This window comes from Lepidochelys kempii, chromosome 11 (assembly GCF_965140285.1).
Source record: "Lepidochelys kempii isolate rLepKem1 chromosome 11, rLepKem1.hap1, whole genome shotgun sequence".
NCBI lineage: Eukaryota > Metazoa > Chordata > Testudines > Cheloniidae > Lepidochelys > Lepidochelys kempii.
This window is the reverse complement of record NC_136390.1, coordinates 33,028,804-33,041,822: the sequence shown is the minus strand read 5'-3', so window position 1 is coordinate 33,041,822 and position 13,019 is coordinate 33,028,804. Positions and strand designations below refer to the sequence as shown.

At 38.5% G+C, this 13,019-nt stretch overlaps 1 protein-coding gene across 1 annotated transcript in view; it reads left to right on the top strand.

Annotated features, from left to right (window-relative positions):
• The window catches only part of LY75 (lymphocyte antigen 75), an 81,902-nt gene that overhangs the window by 26,682 nt on the left and 42,201 nt on the right, over nucleotides 1-13,019 (top strand). Inside the window, exons 14-19 of the mRNA XM_073305589.2 lie at nucleotides 4,125-4,206; nucleotides 6,485-6,553; nucleotides 7,795-7,918; nucleotides 9,133-9,168; nucleotides 9,419-9,594; nucleotides 12,315-12,379. Of these exons, the coding sequence (XP_073161690.2) occupies nucleotides 4,125-4,206; nucleotides 6,485-6,553; nucleotides 7,795-7,918; nucleotides 9,133-9,168; nucleotides 9,419-9,594; nucleotides 12,315-12,379 (552 nt within the window). The remainder of the gene's footprint in view (nucleotides 1-4,124; nucleotides 4,207-6,484; nucleotides 6,554-7,794; nucleotides 7,919-9,132; nucleotides 9,169-9,418; nucleotides 9,595-12,314; nucleotides 12,380-13,019) is intronic.

Below are 13,019 nucleotides of genomic sequence, written 5' to 3'. Positions count from 1 at the left end.
GTACTTTGTGTCAAAGAAGGGCTCCACAGAGCTCAGGGCATGGTCAGGGGAAGATTCAAACATCCACTAACACAGCATGTGCACTTTTCAGGCAACATAAGTTAAAGTACAAAAATCATCATAACTTGCTGCTGGCCTGAGGACATTAACTCCCCTGAGACAGCTTTTCCACACTTTGGGAAGAGCACTATTGGGTGATGGCAGCAAGGTATAGACAAAAGCCATGCTTATGTTGTTTCAGGAGGCCTTGGAAGGAGGAGCAGGGATAGGCTGAGATCTGAGGAATCTATGTTGTTCCCATAGATTTCAGAATGTCTTGTAAGAAAGGGTAGCCTTGGCCCCTAGCTGATCAGCATTATCACCAGCCCTGCTTGAGCACGCACCCATGCAGTGGAATGATGGAGGCTAAGGACTAGATTCTGCCTTCCCCTTTGGCACCGTTCCACCCAGGAAGAGAAGAGATACATCCAAATGAGGTGTTCCCAGACTTCTACCCAAATATGAGCCTCTAGACCTCAAAACACACCCACAGTTTCCAGGTAGTACCATTAGTCCCCATCTAAACCGAGGAAGTCACCATGTTCTGAAATAACTTTTAAGAACTGATCATAAACTTTTTCAGGTAACAGAGTTGTGGCTCTGGCCCAAAAGGGCCATAGCCATTTTTGTTAGTTTTTCCCTCTCTTTTAATTTCTAGCTTATGTTATAGGTTAAATTAACAGGTGACATCACTCATGCTTTGAATCCTGTGTCTGAGCTGACATATGGCTAAGATTAAGGGACAAAAAATCCCTTTTCAAGCATTTTGAACTTTTATTTCCTGAGTTACAATTTTTTTCCTTTCAGAACAATCTTTGAAAAGTGTAAAATGCCTACCTCTGTTGCAGTATTGTCAGTGATCCATATAGTATTTACATCAAGTAGTAAAAAAGACCATACCACACTTCATAGCGTTTACCAAGTTCTAATTCTGTGTGAGTACTCCTCATCTGAATGGAAAGCCTTCAGCACGGAAACAGCAGATGATGGAAATTTACAATCCTTAAAACTCAATCAAATTTGAGTCCATGGTAAAGCATAGATTGAATCCATTTTAGGTTCCATCTGTGGTACAACACTATGTGATGATCTAACTGTAACCACCCCAAAACCTAGACTACTCAAGGATTTAAACTAGAACATATTTAGGTGCAATCTACAATACAACTTTTAACTATGTTGTAACTGGAGCAGGGAACTACAGTGTTATAACAAGGTTCCCTGATGCTATCATAGTTGCAGTGCAGATGGAGTCTTAATTAACCGCTGTATTCCAGTGTTACTTTGGCATGGGATGCCTTCTAAATTTACTTCATAGTGAAGTGCGAGTGCACTCAACTTAGAGTACTAAAAGGCTTTACTTGAGCCTGAGTGCTATCAAAAATAGTGGATCAATTGCTGAATAAGTCTCATGATCATGTTTGAACTCTCACAAAGAAGCCAAACTATGAATTAATATTATAAGTGCCACATCAGCTGAAAAGTCTTTATTACATAATCAATAAAAGTCTTTATTACAAATTGGGAAATAAAGCGGGGAAACTCTTGACCTGACATCTGTTTAAGAAATAGGTGGTAGCATCAAAGCTGAAAGATTTTGAAAATTGCTCTGTTCCCTCAAGTAATTATTGCAAATCCTTCTGAAATAAGTGTTTTAGGGTCATTAGTCGGTATGTGTGTCTGTGGTGATTCCTTATGCCACTCTCAGCTTTGGGTTGTGTCTCAGAGAGAGAGAGTTAAGCGGTGCTTGATTAACTGTGCAGGGATGGACAATTGTAGAAGAACAAAATCCTGAAAGCAGAATGTCAGAAGCAATTCAGCTGTTAGATAAATGTAAATACCTGTTTCTGAGTGGTTTGCTGGGGACTGACACAGGGCATTCTAAGTTCTTTAGAGTCTATGCTTGTACAAATTTCATTCCGATCACTATAGAAGAGCAGAAAATATTGAACATGGTAAGTTTATATTCCACTGGTATATGAAGAAGGTTAATTGCAAAATGTTTGCCATGAAAGGATTATTTTTTAAGTAAAACATCTATCCTAGTAATCAAAATCCCAGTAAACAAAATGAGTAATACCTCTTTTGGATCTGAAGTCAATAGGAGTCTTCCCACTGACTTCAGAGAATTTTGGATCAGCCCTATCTATGTGGAATTGCTGGCTCTCCTTCTCCAGGGCATTAAGTGCCATTTCCTCTAGGGCAAAGCAGACTTAAACCCAGAAGATCTGGTCACTGGAATAAGAGCCAAGATTTGGCCCTAAATGATGATCTAGAATGTAGAATTTTAAAATCTCTCGTTCTGTACAATACCTGCATCTATAGGCCAGAATCTGTGATGGTTTAACACCCAAAGTGCCCTCACTGACTTCAGTAGGCTACATGGATTGTAAGTCAACACAGGATTTGGTGTATGTCTATAAATTAAATAAAAATATGATCAAGAATTTCCGTAAAAAGAACTGGAGGACAAATAGAAATGGATGGTCTTGGAAATTAGTATCTTTACTATATTCGAATTAGTTATTCCTGTTACAGGTTGTCCCACTTCTTTTCTAGACAGTCACCAGTCTATTTTAAATGGACTCAAATTCTAGCCTAGGTCCCACATGTTTCTGAGCTGAGTCACTGCTTCTAGCTCTGGGTCTCTAGAGCACACTCTCAGACTCATACCTCTTGTCTGAGCCCTTCCTTGGGACATGGGACTCAGCAATCCAGCCATCCCAGACGCTGGAGTCAGTGCCTCAGATCTCCCAACCCCAGCTGTTTACTTCTGCTCCCTGAGAGTTCCACCTCGGCTGTGTGCACTCTGGCTTCTACATTAACCCCTTCAAGGCCAGTAAGGCAAGGAACACAGGCGTAGCAAAATAATTTCTTAGTCGCAATCACTTTCCTCTTAAAAAGCACTCAAGAGATACAGATCTTTGCAAATAAATTTTTAAAAAGTCCTGAGATGCTCCCTTGCCTAGTTTGAGCTCATCTCTTCTGTAAGTCCATGGTCTAGTCAACATTTCAGGCTAGGCAGAGTCCCTCCTGCCTCCTCTCTCTCTCTCTCCAATCCAGTCTTTTCGCATGTGGCGATGGACAGATCCTTTCCCAGAAAAGCACTCCTTAAATACAGTCTCGCTTCCTTTTTGCCATGTGCTGTACTGTGATGCTTTTCCCTTTTTCCCCCTCCAGGGTCTGTGTAAATCATCCATTTTTTCATGGGAATGGACTGGTAGTTTAGAGACAATCAGAGTCGGTGGCCCTAGGTTGTTGTCTTGTTGAAGGATGATCTCTGAGAAGTCATCAAGGTATCAAGTGCTGTTCCCTAGGCAGCGTAACTGACGAGAACACTTCATAACCTTGCTTTGGCAAGGCTGGACATGCGTTCAGCACATAGAACAAAATGGATGTCCTAAACCAAAATGGAGCTTACAATACAAATGGAGTTCACAGTCTGACCCAGATATTTCCCATTCTGTCACAGTGCCCTTAAAGTCCTAATCAATAGTAAAGAGGCCTACGGTATTACTGCAGTTTTGAGTATATGCATTGAAATCCCCTTTTATAGTGACAACCTTTCTCTTGAAATGGAGCTGAGAATTTTAAGTTTTAATTACCTCACTCCTAAAAAACGAAAAACAAAAATAAAAAAGACAGCCCTGCATTTGTAAGTTCATTGAAGTTGGTGGGGAGTAAACATGTGCCTAAGTGCTTTGCTGAATCAGAACTTAAGAGAAGAGAGAAAACACAAATCCCTTTCTCTTAGCTTGTTTCATCTATGCTACTTTTGCTTTAAATATTAGAGCTGGAAATCCTCTATCCCAGGTAACGGGACTCCAAATTAATATTGGTTTCCTTAATTGATACGTACTATCAGAGGCCGGTTAAACTGGGATACAATACTAGTAATTCATACTGGACTTCCTAGACAAAGTGAACGGTTTGCAGAATTAGACGCGATACTCATATTTTTGTACTTGTCTCAAAAGTTTGGTATTTAAAGGAAGGCTTTTAAAATGACTCATTAGTCTTTTTATTTAATGTGCTAGAATGAACATACACTCGCTTTGAGGTTTCTCTTTTATGTATATTTACAGTAATGACCGATGGGTCTGGGTGGGACTCAATAAGAGGAATCCAGATTCTCTAGGAACCTGGCAGTGGAGTGATAATAATCCGGTAAGTTACATTCATCTTTATCCAGAAAATATTATCATATTAAGATTTGTTTGAATTTAGGTTGGGTTGAAAATATAATCAGGTGACTGATATTTTAGATTAATTTTATTCTATGGCACGTGAAGAATATAGAAAAACGCTTATGTAAAACTTTGCACTTAGGAGACTTTGTCAATTAAAAATAATCTCAAAAATAATAATTGGCATTTATACTGTATTTCTGTCAAAATATTTAAATGTAATAAGGATCCAAATGCTGCTGGGCAGAACAAGGTATCTTTATTTCCCAACATGTACTTCAGTTTCTCAACCTCATATCCTTGGTTTGTCCAGACTTCTCCAGAAAACGTCTGTCTCACTTTCAAGTTGGTTTATGTGTATAAAGTAGGGCTGTCAATCAATTAAAAATTAATTGTGATTGTGTGATTAAAAAAATTAATCGCGATTAAGCACACTGTTAAACAATAATAGAATACCGTTTATTTAAATATTTTTGGATGTTTTCTACATTTTCAAATATGTTGATTTCAATTACAACACAGAATACAAAGTGTACAGTGCTTATTTTATATTTATTTTTATTACAAATATTTGCACTGTAAAAAACAAAAGAAATAGTATTTTTCAATTAACCTAATACAAGTACTGTAGTGCAATCTCTTTATCATGAAAGTTGAATGTACAAATGTAGAATTATATAAAAAAAACTGCATTAAAAATAAAACAATATCAAACTTTAGAACCTACAAGTCTACTCAGTCCTATTTCTTGTTCAGCCAATTGCTCAGACAAACAAGATTGTTTACATTTGCAGAAGATAATGCTTATTCAAAATTTCACCAGAAAATGAGAACAGGTGTTGTCATAGCAATGTTGTAGCTGGCATCGCAAGATATTTACATGCCAGATGCGCTAAAGATTCATATATTCCTTCATGCTTCAACCACCATTCCAGAGGACATGCGTTCATGCTGGTGATGGGTTCTGCTTGATAACAATCCAAAGCAGTGCAGACCAATGCATGTTCATTTTCATCATCTGAGTCAGATGCCACTAGCAGAAGGTTGATTTTCTTTTTTGGTGGTTCAGGTTCTGTGGTTTTCACATCAGAGTGTTGCTCTTTTAAGACTTCTGAAAGCATGCTCCACATCTCGTCCCTCTCATATTTTAGACAGCACTTCAGATTCTTAAACCTTGGGTTGAGTCCTGTAGCTATCTTTAGAAATCTCACATTGGTACCTTCTTTGCGTTTTTGTCAAATCTGCAGTGAAAGTGTTCTTAAAATGAACAGCAGGCTGAGTCATCATCCGAGACTACTATAACACAAAATGTATGGCAGAATGCAGGTAAACTAGAGCCGGAGACCTACATTTCTCCACCAAGGAGTTCAGTCACAAATTTAATTAACGTATTATTTTTTTTAACTAGCTTCATCAACATGGAAGCATATCCCTGGAATGGTGGCCGAAGCATGAAGGGGCATATGAATGTTTAGCATATCTGGCACATAAATACCTTGCAATGCTTGCTACAAAAGTGCCATGCGAATGCCTGTTCTCACTTTCTGGTGACATTGTAAATAAGAAGTGGGCAGCATTATCTCCCATAAATGTAAACCAACTTTTTTGTCTTAGTGACTGGTTGAACGAGACATAGGACTGAGTGGACTTGTAGGCTCTAAAGTTTTGCATTGTTTTGGTTTTGAGTGCAGTTATGTAACAAAAAAATCTACATTTGTAAGTTGCACTTTCACAATAAAGAGATTGCATGACAGTACTTGTATGAGATGAATTGGAAAATACTATTTCTTATGTTTATCATTTTTACAGTGAAAATATTTGTAATAAAAAATAATAATATAAAGTGAGCAGTGTACACTTTGTATTCTGTGTTGTATTTGAAATCAATATATTTGAAAATGTAGAAAAAATCCAAAAATATTTAATAATTTTCAATTGGTATTCTATTATTTAACAATGCGATTAAAACTGTGATTAATTGTGATTAATTTTTTTAATTGTGATTAATTTTTTTGAGTTAATCGCGTCAATTAACTGCGATTAATCGACAGCCCTAGTATAAAGTTAAGTACTGTATGTACACATATCTTTGCAGAATCAGAGCCATAGATTGAAAGCTGTTTGGGGCAGGTACCGCCTTTTATTCTGTTAGGACAGTGCCCAGCACAAAGGGAACGAATCATGACTGGGGCCCCTAGGCACCACTTCGATACAAATAATAATAAATCACAGTTCTACCATCCCTCCGCTTTCTGTAGGAAACTACTGTTATGTCACATGATTTCCAAAGAGATGTCTATGACATTAGAGACTGTGCTGCTTTAAAGGTATGTTGCAAGATTTTAATAATAATAATAATAATTAATAATAAAAATATATTTATGTGACACTTTTATTTACAGTATATTTACTTTATACCTTTAAGTTTTTTGTACATTAAACGTGGTCTGCTGCTGTAAATTTATAACTGTATACATCAGAAAGATGCTACTTTTCTTTTTGTTAATTCAAAAACCTGCTAATTTTCACAAAAAACAGCAGTTTTACCTCCACTGCTGAGTAAATATTTACTAACAACATATAGTGAGGGCTTCCTTCAGCAACACTTCTTTACTTTTATTAAAATACTACTGTCATAATATGTAGCATACAGAGCAACTTGGCAAAATACTGTAATTATGGGCCTACCAGTCAATAATGCAGACTGGTGTGGTTCTATTATATTCATAAATGCCTCATTACTATGTAACTCTAACCTTATGGTATGACTGCTAAAACAGTACTTCTCAACCTTTTCCATACAATTACCTGGTTTCCTGTTTTGGGATCATGGTGGGACGTGCCCTCCCATTTAGCCAGAACCCCATCTCATTTAGTATTCATTGAAGGGGATGGTGGTCACTACCCTCTTGCCCTTATTTGCAACCTCCAGGAGCCATGGCCCTTCGCCCGAGAACCTCTCATCTAAAATATTAGGCTAATACATTTTTGGATGATAAGAGAGACTATCCCTAAACAAGTGTGAAGTGGGCATTGTGGCTTTTGTAACCGTTGTTTTCAGAATTACAAGAATCTGATCCTGTGCTGTCAGACTAAAGGAAACAACATTATCTTTATTGTAGAAACCAGGAGGTGACATGGAGCTTTTTTATCTTGATTATACTAAGAAGAATCATGTTTCTGGGCCAATTCAGATTATTGTCCCTTCAGGGCAGATGTGAGAATCCTTTAAGGGGCAGTGAATATTACTCTATGATAAACACAGATAAAATCTGTGGATTGCAAAAAAAACCCAACATAGTATTGTAGTGAGCTGCAAGAAGAGATTTCTGTGAATGGATAAATTTTAAACTGATTGCTTCATAATTTCTAGTTGTTCAGAGATTATTTTTGAAGCTGTACCTATATTTTATCATTTTTAAAAATTCAGTTAAAATTACAAAGGATCGGCAACAGGGTAGATGACTGTCATCAAGGATATCTAAGGTATCTTATAAACAGTTTTATTGCTCCAGAAGTTTGTATCTAGTATACCAACACAGTTTCCGAACCCCCTACTTTTATGCAGACCACTCGAATACCACGGAGGTATTTTTGGAGACTTCATTTCCATGACGACAGACAATTGGATTTTTACTTAAAACCTTTTCAGTGTGATGCTAGACTTGAATGGGTTTGCCAGATAACAAAAGGTAAGCTGCATTTACATCCGTTTATTCATCTAAACTGTCACCTGTTTTTTGTTTAAAATGTCTTCAATTACTTCTTTCACTTTGTCATCATTAACAGTAAACCCAGGATCTCTGACTTTAAAACAAACATCTCAGAAGGCATTACAATAATCTTGAGACCTGGAGTCCTTAGAATGTGAGAGCGAGACTTGAACTTTGTGTATTTTAAATATATAGGAAGAGAGAGGCTGTCACACTGGGACTGCTGTTTATTATCAACTTGAAAGGGTGCTTGATATAGGAAGTGTAAGGTTGAAGTATGAGTAACAGCTGGGATTATATTCTCTAAAATTGTGTGATCACAATTTTTGGTTGTTGGGTGTCTTTTTTTTCGTACTTGGTGAAAAGAAGGATATGAGCGCAATAAATTTGGCAACCAGTACTTTACCACATCCTCTACCCAACTGGCCATAACAGTACACAAGGCAAGGGGCTGAAATCCCTTGCATGTCTCATAGGCTTCTGTTCATAGAAATGTAAACATACAAAACACTCACAAATAAACTATTACTGGGGGAAGAACCTTGTGTCACTTCTCTATGGTCCAACTTTGCTTCTATCCCTTAAGTTCCCTTGGAGTGAGAAACGTGCCATGGGGAATGTAAATACCTTAGTGTGGTGAGGAGATATAGATCATGGAGTTCCAGCATTTATGTGCTTTATTTAAAATGTATAAGCAGTATTTATAAACAAAAGAAAATCCCATGGATAGCTAATTCCTCCAGACTTGAATTTGGCCTCTAATCTCCTTGTAAAATTTATGACTTGGGTCTCCAGAGTAGCAAAATACACAGAAAAGGGATTCTCTGGTGAGGGTGGAGAAAGGATGGCATGTGGGTTCTGCACAGATCCACTTGTTTTTGTGAGGAGTTAGAAGTTTTAGCATCTAGTAGGCTTGGCTTCTTGTAATTATTTTAGTTGGTCAGAAAAATAGCTTTTGGAGACACAAAACTTTCCTTGACTTGTTGGAAATTTTCAGTGAAAATGCCAAATCTTAGTGCCTATGTGTGGGGAGAATTAGCATTATTATTAGTGTGAGCTTTGGTGCTTACACATTTCTAATAAAGAGAAAAAAATAACTTTAAGTCTGATGCATGCAAAGCTTTCATTGACGTCAGTGAAGTACGTGTATCAGGAATGCAAGATCAGTGATTGTTTCTTTCTCTCCTGAACAGGTAGTACCCCAAAGACACCAGAGTGGTATATACCAGGTAAACAGATTTAGTTTTTGCATACATTGCAGTTACTTTTGTCTAGTGTTTCTCAGTATATATCCTTTCTGATGTTAGTGAAAATCATGCTGACACACAGCCAACACACTCAGCTCTCATTGATTTCAGTGGGAGATGTAAATACAGCTCCTCTCAGCATCAGGCCCAGATTGTCCAGCCCTTTCCTTTTCTGAGTGTAATTATTTTTCAGGATTAATGCCATGTGTATATGTGTGGCTTTCTTCCCCAGATGTAGATGGAATTCATGGACCGCCACTTGTTATTGATGGAGCTGAATTTTGGTTTGTGCCAGATAAAAACCTGAGCTACCAAGAAGCTGCTCTCTACTGTGCAAACAATGATAGTGACTTAGCATCTGTGGACTCTTATACAAAACTAAGGGCACTCCTAACCAAAATAGAAAAGGTAATGAAATACATTGTACCTCAGAAATTGTCTTTGTTGCAAGTGTTTCCAATATAAGAATGTTAATGTTTTTTCTCTTAATTTTTCACTGACATATAACCCATAATAGTTTTTAAAATGCCTGCAAAAGGAAAAGTTTACTTGAAAGAGGAAATAATCAGTTTTGTTTTAATCTTCTTTAAAACTGCATTTAAACATTTAAATGTAAAACAGCCTGTTAAAATAATCTTAATAACAGAACACAAGCTCCAAAACAGCAAGGAGATGTTATGAAAAGATTACCATAAATATTCCATTGTTCATGGTTCAGCCAGAGGTGTAACACTGTATAGTCATTTTGTATATGTGTGTTCCAACACGGGGACATCACATCATTATCTGAATGAGAGGAGTATATGAAAAACCAGCAATAGACAGATGTGATCAGTCTCTGTAGGGCAGAGAGTATAGTTTATGTAATCAGGAAATTAGCTGTTCTGTGGGAATCATTTTTAAAAAAAGACTTCAGGGTGACATACCTCAGTTACTCCCTTTTTTCAGTGTCATTGAGACATCACATCACTCTTTATTTATTGGAAGTTAACAGGGTCCCCTCATGGAGTTTCCTTAGAATTGTTCCATTAGGATTAAGATGGGATTTGCCCCCAGGAAGAAAAACTCGTGAGTCCTACCCTCCAATTTTGCAGATCCTTCATGGTCCACATGGTTTTGGAGGATCTTCTGGAGACACAGGGTCATCCACAAGAAGGTTCTATGACTTCACCAACTTTGGGTACCTTGCAGCTGTGCTCTGGTTCTCTGGCAGCAGAGGCGATGTGTGAGAGCAGGGGCACATGGGGTCATGTCCCCCCCCATCCCCCCATTTCTGCCTTCCATTTAGCACAGAGCGTTTTGAACTCTGGGCACACCCCACAGTTTGAAAACTGTCCTCCTGCCAGGAACTGGCAGATCAGAAGCTGGTGGAAGTTGCCCAGCCCACTTGGGCGCCTGTCTCTCCGCACTGGCCACCTCCGTCAGGCCACCTCCGCCACCTCTGCACAGCTGGGTGCTCCCCAGGCAGGGCAGGCAGCACAGCCTGGGCTGCACCCGAAGGAGCCTGGTGTCAGCTGGCAGTGCACCCTGGAGCTGTCCCCTGTCTGCAGAGCCCGGCTACCATGAGATGCTCCCTGAGGTGCTTGCTCACCATTACCCTAGTGCTCCTGGCTCTGCTGCTGCTCCTCAGCCCAGAGGTGACACATGGGGTGATCATGTGCCCCCCACCTTCAAGAGTTATGTGCCCCACACACCTTTAAATTGTGCCCTCCCCTCACCATCAAGAGTTATGCGTGGTCTCTGCCTGGCAGTGTGACTCCACTGGAGTTGTTAGGGATACTGCCTGGAACCCCTTTTAAAGATGTTTACCATAGCAGAGGGGGCTCTGTTTCTCTGTGCAGTGGTGGGAGAAGAGGCACATCAATTCAGCCCGCCTCATTCCACCCCCCCCCCAACCTACAGAAAGGCTTCCTCACAGCCTGGGTGAAAGAGAGAGTAGTTCTCTTTACCTTCTATGTGTGGAAGGATAGCTCTATGCACAGAGGTGTTCTATCACTGCATGTATCCTAAGGGTATGATCTGGCCCCTAAGAAAGTTTTCATTATAGTATTGTACTTTCATTTCAATTAAAACCATTTTATTCTTTATTTTAAATTTTCTTCAGTGCTCTTTGCAATGCAAATATTACTTCATTGTGCTGGCACAGAGGTTCCCTTACTTGTCAAGGGGATTTTGATGGTCCAAAGAGCACTTTCTATTGGTCCACAGAGAGCTAGCTCTCACCCTTGTTTCCAGGTGAGAGAAACTGTGTAGATGGGAGGAAAAGATTAAGGGCCGGATCCTCAGGCTCAGTGCACTGCTTTTTTCCCCTCCTTTTCTCTGCGTGTTCTCTGGGTGTCTTAAAGCCACCCTTTATTCCTCCCCCTCATACTGCACTGAATGCTACTTGGCTGGGCCAGAAGATCCATCCCAAAATGAAGTACGTAAGGCAGTAAGATTATCTTTGTCAAAAAGGTCAAGAAACTTATCGCACTAAAGACAGCTGCAAATACATAAAATCTGTCCTTATATTACTTTTCTATCTAAGTAATTGCTGTAGTTGCCACAAAGATATTATATGATCTTGAATGGGAGAATAGATGGTACATGCTTTTATGAAGGATAGGATGCACAAGATGTGAAAATGTTATTAATATCACTATTAAGATGTGACCTACTATGAAAAAAATTGGAGAACCCCTGTGTATTAGCACATGAGAACCCAATGTTGAAACTGACTAACCTGATTTTATGATCCCAACTGAGTGAAATGTAAACATTCAAAATATAATAAGCAGTGGGAAAATATATTTGAATGTAGTATTGGTTTTAATAATAAAGAACTATTAGAAATAGATTTGAGATATTAAAATATCTGACCTGATAATGCCCCCTTTATGAACTAGAATTTGAGAATTCCCAGGGCATAGTCTATAGCCAAGACCAAGAAGTTAGTCACTTGAATTTTTGAATCATTTACAAGAATATTACTTGTAAGTTCCAGTCCTGCTTCTGTTAAACCATTTACATCAAAAGGAATTTTGCCATGAGGGTGGATGAAGGCCAGTGGTCTATCTTGGGATATTACATTATACATGGTGGTAAAATCTAGTTGTTTATATTTTTTGTTTGTTTTTTTATTTTTGCAGTTGTCAGGTGCAGAACAGAAGTGGTGGCTGAAATCCATGGATCATGGAACTAACCATCATTCACCGTATGTACTCTATTTGCAGGCAACATTATTATAAACTTTTGTTGACATTTCTTGTATGGAGAAAAATTTAGTGAAATAAGTGATTTTTTTAAATGACTATTGAATGATCCCAAGTTGTTAACAAAGCTCACTTCTGACAGGTCATCTACGAAAAGCATAAATAATTCTTTGAAAGACCTTGTTAACAAAACCACATTATCTGATAATTGTGACTCTTTTTTCCTTTCTCTTGTCTTCCCCTTTTTTTTATCTACACGTGGCCTGCACTTTTCCTTGCCAGGTCAAATTTAAAGTCTGGAGCACTGACGGAGTCTTTATTTCTTTTGGTAAAGAATTTAGGATACTGGGGATCTTGAGTACAATAAATAATCAACAGAATATATGTGTAGACTTAATACTTGAACTAAGGACTTAGCAGCTAATTCAAGCAGGAATATTGTCAGAGTGCTGTTCCCGCTACAAAGGTTAGCAACATCTCTAACACCTAAATCAGTAATAATAACACTTAGCTCTTATATGAGGCTTCATATATGAGGATCCAAGAAGTCCCTAACAGCAGAACAGACGGAGAATAACTGCACAATGGAGGTGAAACTATTGTGTAATGTTACAACTACTGCGAAGGTGGATGAAGGCTGCA